This window comes from Crinia signifera, chromosome 3 (assembly GCF_055691185.1).
Source record: "Crinia signifera chromosome 3, ASM5569118v1, whole genome shotgun sequence".
Classification (NCBI taxonomy): domain Eukaryota; kingdom Metazoa; phylum Chordata; class Amphibia; order Anura; family Myobatrachidae; genus Crinia; species Crinia signifera.
Genome location: NC_139219.1, coordinates 311,984,220 through 311,996,039, shown reverse-complemented (window position 1 = coordinate 311,996,039; position 11,820 = coordinate 311,984,220). Strand labels below are relative to the sequence as shown.

General features: G+C 45.4%; 1 protein-coding gene across 4 annotated transcripts in view; it reads left to right on the top strand.

Annotated features, from left to right (window-relative positions):
• Positions 1-11,820, top strand: part of ATAD2B (ATPase family AAA domain containing 2B) — a 97,195-nt gene that overhangs the window by 45,671 nt on the left and 39,704 nt on the right. For all 4 annotated transcript variants that reach the window (XM_083178623.1, XM_083178622.1, XM_083178621.1 and 1 more), the window contains exons 13-18: positions 2,219-2,307; positions 4,745-4,904; positions 5,046-5,136; positions 7,519-7,830; positions 9,467-9,596; positions 10,548-10,734. In XM_083178623.1, the coding sequence (XP_083034749.1) occupies positions 2,219-2,307; positions 4,745-4,904; positions 5,046-5,136; positions 7,519-7,830; positions 9,467-9,596; positions 10,548-10,734 (969 nt within the window). The remainder of the gene's footprint in view (positions 1-2,218; positions 2,308-4,744; positions 4,905-5,045; positions 5,137-7,518; positions 7,831-9,466; positions 9,597-10,547; positions 10,735-11,820) is intronic.

Genomic DNA, 11,820 nt, shown 5'->3' with positions numbered 1-11,820 from the left:
CCCTATTTGAATTTTGAACTGAGCTGCAGCCACTCCTCTGGAACCGCCATTGTGCACACTCTCCATTGGGAAAGTTTTAACCCCTTCCCGACATATGACGTACATTTACGTCATATGTCGGTTGCGGGGGAATCAAGCCAGCTCACGGAGTGAGCTGGCTTGAAAGAGAGCAGGTAATGGCTGTATATTACAGCCAGGTACCTGCTCTCACGGCCACGAGCAGCGAGTTCGCCGATCGTGGCCGTTTAACCCTTTAAGCACCGCGGGCAAAGCGCCCGCAGTGCTTAAATAGCTGATCGGAGGGGGGGCGCCCCCCTCCGGCGCCGATCGGGGCCCCCCGCGGCGAGATCGGAGGGTGCCGATCGGTTGCCATGGTAGCCAGGGGTCTAATGTAGACCCCTGTGCTGGCCATGTCAGCATTCCTATTACATCCTGCCTGAGGCAGGATGTAATAGAAAGTGCTGAAAATCACTATGTTCAGCCATAGAGCTCTATGGCTGAACCTAGTACAGGCGATCGCGCCCCCTAGTGGTCAAGTACACTAGGGGGCCTTGTAGTAAAAGTAAAAAAAAAATAAAAAAATAAGTTTAAAAATAAAAAAAAAATAAAAAAATATTAAAAGTTCAAATCACCCCCCTTTCCCCATTTCACAAATAAAAATAAATAAAAAATAAAAAAAATAAACATATTTGGTATCGCCGCGTTCCTAAAAGTCCGATCTAATAAAATATAACATTAGTTATCCCGCAAGGTTAAAGGCGTAAACGGAAAATAATTCCCAACGCCAAAACTACGTTTTTTGGTCGCATCGCCTACCCAAAAAAAAATAACTAAAAGAGATCAGAAAGTCGCCCATATCCCATAATGGTATTAATTAAAAAGTACACTTCAGCCCGCAAAAAATGAGCCCTCACCCAGGTCCGTAGGTGGAAAAATAAAAAAGTTATAAGCCGCAGAACATGGCGACGCGACGCAAATTAGAAAAACCGTAAAAGTTGCTATTTTTTTTTTTTAGTGGTAAAACATAACGAAAACTATATAAGTTTGGTATCACCAGAATCGTAACGACCCATAGAATAAAGATAACCCATCATTTTAAACGAACTATGAACTCCAAAAAAAACGTAACCAGCGCAAAATTGTGGAATGGCGTTTTTTTTTTTTTTTACCCCACATTGAATTATTTCCTGATTCCCCAGAATATTATACGGTATAGTAAATGGTACCATTAAAAAGTACAACTTGTCCCGCAAAAAAAAAGCCCTCATGTGTCTATATAGCCGGAAAATTAAAAAAGTTACGCTTATTTGAACGCAAGGAGAAAAAAAAAAAAAATAACAAAAAAGGCCTCGTCGGGAAGGGGTTAATGGTTGGTTGGTCCTGTTGTTTCTGAATTGCCCAGCTTTGGGGAGCTGGCACGCTATTTTCATGGTATTGCAATTTCACAGAGCCCATCTTTCCCTGTAAGGCAGTGAAATATCCATTTATGTTTGTCAGAGCACCTTTAACAGGCATTATTGTAATCTGAGGAAGAGTTAAGTGAGAATCCAGAGAACAAGAGAGGTTAGAAGGAGCAGGGTCTCCCAGCAGCACAGGTGTATGTCAGGAGATGAGTGAGATGTTGGTGGGAACAGGGCTGCACATGACAAGCAGTGATGTTAGATGAAGCAGAAAGCCAAAGAGTTTTTTTTTTATATAGCGGAAGGAGCAAGTTCCTCCAGCAGCACAGAGTATATAAGGAGAGGTGTGATGTTAGCGAGGATAGGGCTGCATATGACAGAGCCAGTGACATGTGAAGAGGGAATGGAGGCAGCAGGAATGAAACCAAGTTCCTATTGAATTTTCTTATATAAATCTGTACTTTATGTTTGAGTTTAAATAAAGATTAGATGTTTCGTGATCTTCCAACGGATACGTTATTTTGAGTGAAGTTGTACAATTGGTCTAGTCCAGGCATGTCCAAACTGTGGCCCTCCAGCTGTTGTGAAACTACACATCCCAGCATGCCTTGCCATAGTTTTAGCATTCCCTAATAGCAAAACTATGGCAAGGCATGATGGGACTTGTAGTTTCACAACAGCTGGAGGGCCATAGTTTGGACATGCCTGGTCTAGTCCTAGTCGCTCTACATGACGTGTCCCCGGGCTGCAGAGGTTGTGTATTCTTTGTGTTTCCATTGGGTCTGTCATAGTCACCTTTGCGCCATCTGTGGTTACAGGCCTATGTGATGAGACCGTCGATCATATTTTTTGATGAAATAGATGGGCTGGCTCCGGTCCGATCCAGCAGGCAGGATCAGATCCACAGGTAAGCGCTTACTGGATTATACGGGGGCACCTTTTGAAAGAGAGCATTACGGGACGGTTTTCTTAGCAATACAGATTCTGTGTCAGTAATTACAATGACAGAAATGTCCTTTCAATCAAAGATGTGTAGTGTGCGTGCATACAGTGGAAATGTCAAACCACCTCCATATTCTCCAGTGTCTGGGGACGGAAATATTTATTCAATATAAATATGCTGCTGCTACAAGTTGTGTATGGAGTGTAAATCACATTCTTGTGCTACTAGAAAGAGAGAGATAATGAAGTGATCAAATGGAGAGTGATAAACAACCAGCCAATCAGCTCCTAACTATTTTGTGACAGGATGATTTGTAAAATGGCAGTAAGGAGCTGGTGGTTTATCACTTTTCATTTTATTAATTTTTGAAGCTTATTACATCTGGACCATTATATTTACTTGCCGTTATATGAGCTGATGGTAACTTCATATTCTACAAGAGAGGGGCTAAGAACATTGGTTCTCAAACTCTGTCGCCAGGACCCCCACACAGTGCACGTTTTCCAGGTCACCAGCAGCTGCCTCTGTATCACCAACTGTCACATTATAAAAATGCACAGGTGACCTGGAAAACATGAAATGTGTGGGGGTCCTGTGGACCGAGGTTGAGAACCACTGGGCTAATTGAATTGTGGCAATTATCGGGTGAATTTAAGGTTAGGTCTGGGAAACTTGTGTCAGACTTTTCAGGCTCAGAACAAAGTTAGTTAACCCTTGGAATTTTAACAGCAGCACAGAGTATTGCAGGGATCGGAGATCCCTATGTGGGGAGCAGTGAACTCTTGACACAGGTGTTTGGTGAGCACAAAGGTTTCATGTTAAAGGCAGCCATGATGTGAGGTAGGGAAAAGAAGGCAGGAGGAATATAGTAGAAGGGGCAGGGTCGGTCCCCAGCAGCACAGAGTTTTTGGGAAAGGAGTGATGTAAGGACAGGGCTGCATGTGACAGGGGCAGTGAGATGTGAGGAGGGGAATGAGGGAAACGGAAGCCACAGATGAAGAGTTGAACAGTGGAAGGAGCAGGGTCCCCCAGCAGCACATGGGAGTAACCTGTGGGGAGAACAGAAGCCGTGTGCTGGGCAGAGGGAAATGGAGGCAGCAGGAAGCCACATACACTATGGGGATTATTGGTACTTGTATACTATCACAGCTCCCACGATGGGCATCGCACAGGGAAAAATCGCATCGCATGCGATCCGATGCGATGCCATTTTTCACAAAAATCATGGACATGTGTTCAAATCATGTAAAATGCACTCCAAATGTCATTTTTCACACTATCACCCCCACTATCAACGCCAACCCGAAGCGAGCCCGAGAGGGGCGGCGGTACGCGTCCTACGACCTTTTCATACCCCCACTATCCACGTCGGCGTGGAGTTGAGAATAGAAAGTGTGTCGAGCCACCGAGCCCGAAGTGTGGCGAGCGGACACCTGTGAAGCCCGCGAGCGGACACCTGTGAAGCCCGCGAGCGGACACCTGTGAAGCCCGCGAGCGGACACCTGTGAAGCCCGCGAGCGGACACCTGTGAAGCCCGCGAGCGGACACCTGTGAAGCCCGCGAGGGGACGCGGATACCTGTGAAGGTATCTACGTCCCCTCGCGGGGCTCGCCACGCTTTGGGCTCGCTGGCTCGCTGCGCTCGCAACACTTTCTATTCTCAACTCCACGCGACGTGGATAGTGGGGGTATGAAAAGGTCGTAGGATGCGTACCGCCGCCCCTCGCGGGCTCACTGCGCTCGCCACGCTTTGGGTTGGCGTTGATAGTGGGGGTGATACAGTGTGAAAAATGACATTTGGGGTGCATTTTACATGATTTGAACACATGTCCATGATTTTTGTGAAAAATGGCATTGCAGCGAATCGCATGCGATCACATGCGATTTTTTTCACAAATGCATTAAAAACCCGGTAAAATCGCATCGCATGCCATTACATATGGCATGCGATGGGAGCCGTGATAGTATACAAGTACCGGATTATTTACTATGACTGGAGTTCTATTAAAGATGGGATGTTGCTATGGGAAACCAATCAGATTCTATCTTTTATCTTCTAGACCACAGGTTCTCAAACTCGGTCTTCAGGACCCCACCCCGTGCATGTTTTCCAGGTCTCCTCACAGAATCACAAGTGAAATAATTAGCTCCAACTGCGGATCTTTTAAAATGTGTCATTGATTAATGAATGCACCTGTGCACCTGCCGGATGACCTGGGAAAAGGTGAACTGTGTTGGGGTCCTGAGGACCGAGTTTGAAAACCTCTGTTCTAGACGGTGCTAAATAAATAAGAACTAGATCCTGATCGGTTGCTATGGGCAACCTGTGTATGAAATGAATTACATCCGACTTACTGTGTATGAGCGATGTGCAAATGACCCGTTGTCTGTCTGTCTTGCAGCTCTATAGTCTCTACCCTGCTCGCCCTTATGGACGGCTTGGACAATCGAGGGGAGATCGTAGTCATTGGTGCTACAAACAGACTCGATTCAATAGATCCCGCACTCAGGAGACCTGGTCGCTTTGACAGGGAATTTCTTTTCAGTTTACCTGATGAGAAGGTGAGATCGTTGTTCGTTTAAAAAACAAAATTATAATAAAAAAAAAAAAAAATTGCTGTTCTATATCTGCACTGTATTTAATGGTTTGTGTGGTTTTCTCTCCCCAACATATGTCGCTAATTGTTGTCATTCCTTCGCCAGGCAAGAAAGCACATTTTACAAATACACACCAGGGAATGGAGCCCCAGATTGTCTGATGTGTTCCTGGAGGAATTAGCAGAAACATGCGTCGGTGGGTTGCATAATGCAGATGGCATTGTACATAAGATATCTGACATGTATCGAGAACCCGTTATTATACGCGGAAGCGTGATCTATTCACACTGCGGCCTATGCGTCGCTCATTAGGATTCCTACGCTTACTTTATTTAGGTGTCATTTAATGAATTTCCCAACTAATTGCTTTCTCAGGGAAAATAAACTCGTTATTGTACATAGAAAACTGCACAGAAGAAGCCTAATCTTAACGCAGACCGATCCCATTGTGTATACATGCAGACGCGCCTTGTTGGGACTTGTGCATTATTGATTGGTTTTATTTCCAGCAATTTGGATCATCCAGACTTCCCTGGGTGCCGTCACACCAAATCTAATTATCGGTGGTTTAATCCTGGGAGACGGGCTGCTGCCTGAATGTGCATACAAGACCGGTAGAATGTGCAGCTTCACTAGTAGGAACCCTGTATACTGCAGGGCGCTGGTCACACGCACGTTGTCCGGAACCACATGCTGCCAGCCATCTTGGATTGGCGGTGCCCTCTGCCCTGAGTTGTTGTCTCCATAGATATTTGTACATAATAAAGTAACCGTTCATTACATTGTGGCACGCCTAAACGCTCCGGCATTGGTTTGCAAGGTCATGGCACGTTAGGGGGGTTTAAGCATCTTTTTTTGTTTGTCGCCCTGAAATGTGTTGGAAACAGTCACCCATGAAGATTAACTTCTAAAAGGCCCCATACATCAGCAATTAATTGTGACAATTTTCAGATATGGAGATGATTGCCACAATTAATTTTAGATGTGTGGGCTCCCCCTTTTGGCAATCCCAATCACAATCGCCAATCGATTGCTTAATCAGGTTTTTAAACATGTTTAATAATCTGGTATTATCTGCAGATCTTTTTTAGATGTGTGGGCATTCCCAATTCGTTTTCTTCATCTATTTACATTATGAACAGCTGAAATGACAATCGATTGGGGCAATTTCCAGATATGAAGATGCAATCTTTAGATGGAAAAATCTGCCGATCACTGAAAAAATCTGTAATGTGTGGGCAAAGTCGGATAGATCTGAAAATCCATTTATCTGGCCAAAATATCCCAATATCTGAAAATCCATAAATTGTGATTGCTGATGTATGGGGCCCATTAGTTTCATTGCTTTCCCATCACTAAGCTATTAAGGGTTGTCAGATGATGACCCAAAGGCAACCTGGGGATCTATAGTAGGAATGAATGCAGCATGTTTGGAAAAAAAAAATGACAGTTCGTAATGACTACAGCTGTGCACTGATCTGGGGAATGTGACAGTTAATAATGACTACAGCTGTGCACCAGCTAGGGGATCTGGGGAATGTGACAGTTAGTAATGACTACAGCTGTGCACCAGCTAGGGGATCTGGGGAATGTGACAGTTAGTAATGACTACAGCTGTGCACCAGCTAGGGGATCTGGGGAATGTGACAGTTAGTAATGACTACAGCTGTGCACCAGCTAGGTGATCTGGGGAATGTGACAGTTAGTAATGACTACAGCTGTGCACCAGCTAGGTGATCTGGGGAATGTGACAGTAATGACTACAGCTGTGCACCAGCTAGGTGATCTGGGGAATGTGACAGTAATGACTACAGCTGTGCACCAGCTAGGTGATCTGGGGAATGTGACAGTAATGACTACAGCTGTGCACCAGCTAGGTGATCTGGGGAATGTGACAGTAATGACTACAGCTGTGCACCAGCTAGGTGATCTGGGGAATGTGACAGTAATGACTACAGCTGTGCACCAGCTAGGTGATCTGGGGAATGTGACAGTAATGACTACAGCTGTGCACCAGCTAGGTGATCTGGGGAATGTGACAGTAATGACTACAGCTGTGCACCAGCTAGGTGATCTGGGGAATGTGACCATTAGTAATGACTACAGCTGTGCACCAGTTAGGTGGTCTGGGGAACGTGGACCGTTGGTAGATCTTGAGGACCGGTTTGGCCAACCCTTGTTTAATGTATGTAGATTTACAGCATGGTTTACGATCATCCATTATCCGTTTTCCAGTCGACATTTAGCAAATTAATGGGGTTATTCAATGTGGTGGTTTTGCTGGGGCAGGACAAACCTGCCCTTGTAGATTTGTCCTGCCCCAGCAAAACCCACTACTCAAGGGGTTAAGTTGTGCCAGTCATCTTGTGGTGTTTAGCACAGAGAGGATAGCTGTAACCTGTCTCTTGCATTTAACCCAGGACAAACTCTTCCTCCTCTTACATATAAGTAAAGCACTTAATACATCATACGGTAAAATGTGTCTAGATGAGCATAGAGGATGGCCGTTACCATAGTGATCACCATGTTCCTTTTTGAATCCCTCTGTACTAACCGGCTTGGTTTCTGCTTGTACCAGGCTACTGCGGAGCTGACATTAAAGCACTTTGCACTGAGGCTGCCTTGATCGCCCTTCGTCGCCGCTACCCCCAGATCTATGCCAGCAGTCAGAAGCTACAGCTGGACATTTCTTCAGTTGTCCTCAGTGCCCACGACTTCTACCATGCAATGAAAAACATTGTGCCTGCTTCTCAACGTGCTGTGATGTCTCCTGGGCATGCCCTGTCACCCATTATAAGGCCTTTGCTGCAGAGGACCTTCCTGGACATACTCTGTGTGTTACACAAAGTGTTTCCTCACGCAGACTTCAGCAAAGACCACAAGAAGGACGGTAATTATTGTAGTCTCCTCTGATACTCGGTTTGATTGTCTGCTTTTGGAATCAAGGAGGAAGTGCTAGATCACCCGATGAGCGTCAGGTGTTGGCTAAGGCCAGTGTTTAACATGGAAACGTCAGCAAGCCGAGTGTCATATAATATCTGTGATGTGTAACGGAAGGACGTTGTTAGATATGGTTCAGGGCTGTAATACAATTGATGAAGGTGGTAATTAATCCCTTCTGTACTGACTTAATGTAAATTACTGTATCATGAAATAAAGGGGGGGGGGGGTGTTGCGGAAGGAAAAGGTTGAGGGGCCCAATTTATCATTTAATATTTGCGGCAAATTCCCCCAAATGGGGGGTTTTAGCCGCAAATATTTAATACCTTCAAAATGTATGACGGACCACAGCAGGAATCTCCGATAACCGCTGCAAATCCCTCCTGCCCGTTTGCTGCTGCATCCCCTACAGGTTTGTATGGAGGAAGCAATGCTGGCCAATATATCAATATCAGGCAGCATCGTAGCGGCTGCTGCCATGCTGAGATGGTGGTAACTTATGCCCACACTTCCCGCTATACTGCTGGGTCAATGCAGTCAGCCCTGGGGTCACGCTAACGGCTCATGCGCAGACCCCGACCCCCGGCACAGCAGATTGCAGGGACGGGCTTGGCACGCAGGCCCTGTGCCTGCTTCTTACTGCATACCCATGATAGGATCACATATTAAAATGCGACTCTAGGTGGAAAGGCCCTGCCCCAGATCGTATTGTATGTGCCAGTGGTTCTCCAACTCGGTCCTCAGGACCCCACGTAGTGCACGTTTTCCAGGTCACCCGACAGGTGCCCTCATTACTGACTGACACATTTTAAAAGATCCACAGGTGGACCTAATTATTTCACTTGATTCTGTGAGGAGACCTGCTAAACATGCGCTGTGTGGGGTCCTGAGGACCGACTTTGAGAACCTGTGGTCTATGCGATCCTTAGTAAATGGGCCCCTTATAGTGTAATTTGTCAACTTTTGGCCAGAAGTCTGCTATTGACTTGTTCGATCCTTCTAGCATTTCTCTAGACAGCAGGGTAAAGGAGCAGTATGAAAATGATTGTCGTTCTTTCCATCGCGTTCTTTTTTTTTTTTTTTTTTTTTTACAAGAAGCGGTTTCACCATTTTTTTTATTTTTTTTATTTATTTTTAAAATGTGTTGGTTTTAAATAACCCTTTCATAACTAAATGATGCACGTGTGCCAAATACTTAAGTGGGGTGGAGGCTATCACTGGATGACACAAAGGTCCTCCATGGGCTATTTCTTCTAGCACCCTGTCCCTCTAGCTATCATTTTTTAGATGCAATTATTTTTTTTTAGGTATTTTGCAAGACCATTTCTCTCTCTCTCTCCTAGTAATGGATATTGGGGATAAAGTGGTGGTCTGGGTTGTGTGGTGATTTTATGTTTTTTTTGCTTGACGGAGGTTCCTTGTGGTGATCCAGAATATAAAGCTTCCCTGTCTGCGCTGACAGTATTTATTTAGAGGGTTTATCAGCGTATAACACACGAGCATGTAAGACGCCAGACAGGTCTTTGTCATGTCACACCAGCAGCTCCTCTCTCTGCCCTTCTCACCGAGCACGGTCTCTCCTGCAGATGATGCAAGCCTCCTCTTAGAAGATAGTGAAGACGAGAACCCATTGTCCATATTTGATGTGAGTTGTGTCTCAGGATCACCAAAGAAACAGCCAGCTGCTCCCCACAGGCCCTTCCTCCACTTTACAACGTGAGTGGTTGGGGTCTCTCCTGGGCCTTTGTGGGACCTATCCTCTAGTTCATGGACTACTACCAGGGATCCATTTTATGGTGCATCTTACAATACATGGTTTCCTTATACTCAATGCATATTGGGGGCAATGTTCCATAAAAACTGAATGAACCTCACGTTTTCTAGGTCCTCAAACCTAGCCTCATGCTCCATGTCTGGAGATACACTCCAGCCGGGTTGGGATCATTGGGTCTACAGCAAGTTGGTCGACAATCGTTAGGTCGACATGGGGTTAGGTCAATAGGTCGACACAAGCATAAGGTCGACATTGGGTTTTTCACAGTTTTTTACCCTAATGTCAACATAGACACAGTTTCCAGTGCACCGCATCACGTGCTTCGTTCGCGATGCTCGCTGCGCTCGGCACACTATTCTCTCACCACGCCCTAGTGGATGGTAGTGCATGACCTTGACCCATGTCGACCTTGACCCTTGTCGACCTAACGATTGTCGACCAACTTGCTGTAGACCCAATGACCGTATCCCCTTCAGCCTAGGTCCGCATTCGCTACCTTACACACATTATTATAGTATTCATTCTAGCGCTCTGCATATTTCGAGACCCATGCAGTTCCTCTTCTCTGCCTGGGTGCCGCTGTGTGTTATGGTGCTTCTAGCACATGTCTGGTCTGTATATTTGTGCTGAAATACAGACCACACTGTGCTAGAAGCACCAAATTCGAGAACAACATTTTTAGATTTTGACATTTTTGATGACCTCTGGTACTGGATTAGACTAGGAATGCATTTTTTTTTTCTTTTTAAATATGATATCTTAAAGTTACAGTATAGGGCAGCTGACTGCCTGTAATGTTTGTGCTCTGTTTTATTCCCTTGCAAACCAATTGTATTTCATATTATCCCCTCCTTTTTGTAATTTCACTTAATCAGTCCTATTTGTTCTTACAGATCAGCCTGTCACCAGCCGACCTCCTACCGGCCCAGGCTGCTCCTCTCCGGGGAGCCTGGCTCAGGCCAAACCTCGCACCTCGCTCCAGCTATCCTGCACATCCTGGAAAGGTTCTCTGTGCACAGATTGGACCTGCCGGCACTTTACTCAGTCAGTGCTAAAACGCCTGAGGAATCTTGTGCACAGGTCAGTGCTCCCCCCCCCCCCCCCCCCCGTCCTCCCCCTGCCGATGCACTTCTTCTTTGTGTTAAAGATGAGAGGCGGAAGGGTTTTTTTTTTTTTTTTTTCTTTTTCTTTCTGCCTGGGCAGTCAGGGGATAGAACCCTGTACTACTGAAGCTTTTTTCTTTTAAACACATTAATACCTTTTTTAAAAAGCCAAATAAAATAAATTTAAACTATTTTAAACTAATCCTAATTCATAAATATGTCTTTTCCGTAAGAGGATGTTTGCTGTTCTTGTCTAGCGGGAAGATAGACAGGTGGGAGCGCTGCTATCCTGTATATCAGTACAGTTATTACGGGCCCTTTTATAGCGGTACACGCTGCCTGTCTTCTGACGCGCTGTATATAATGTAGGGATAGCGGTAGCTGGCTGTAATTTACCAAAGGTAATATGAATAATCCGCACAGTGCTGAAGGTAATTCACATTGCTGGGGCAGATTGCTGCGAGACTCTAAGGCAGACATGTCCAAACTGTGGCCCTCCAGCTGTTGTGAAACTACGCATCCCAGCATGCCTTGCCATAGTTTCCCTAATAGCAATGGCAAAGCATGATGGGACTTGTAGTTTCACAACAGCTGGATGGCCATAGTTTGGGCATGCCTGCTCTAAGGGCTCTCACAGGTGGTAATAATACACATGAAAATCAGGCAATGAGCTTCTTCCATCTGCGTGCATACGTTGTTTTTTTTTTTTTCCCCGTCTTTGACATTATCTGTGTGCCCAGACTCCATTGCGTTCCTCACATGATGGTATCATGAACAGTATTGTTGTTAAGGCTCTTAATGTATAGAGACACAGTGATCAGATCTCTTGTCATAACCTAACTAGTTAAAAGTCTGCCAAAATCAATTTGGGATTCTAACTGACGGAACGTCGCTACAGTTGTAATCCCGATCTGTTTTTGTTTCTCTCGACGGCAACTAGACGGTCGGAATTCAATGTTCAGACTGAGTGTCGGAAAGTCTGAGCATTGGCAATAAGTGTCAGAGAATTCGACAATCCGCGGCCGTTTCCGACAAAACAGAGCGGACTATTTTAAGGTCGGAT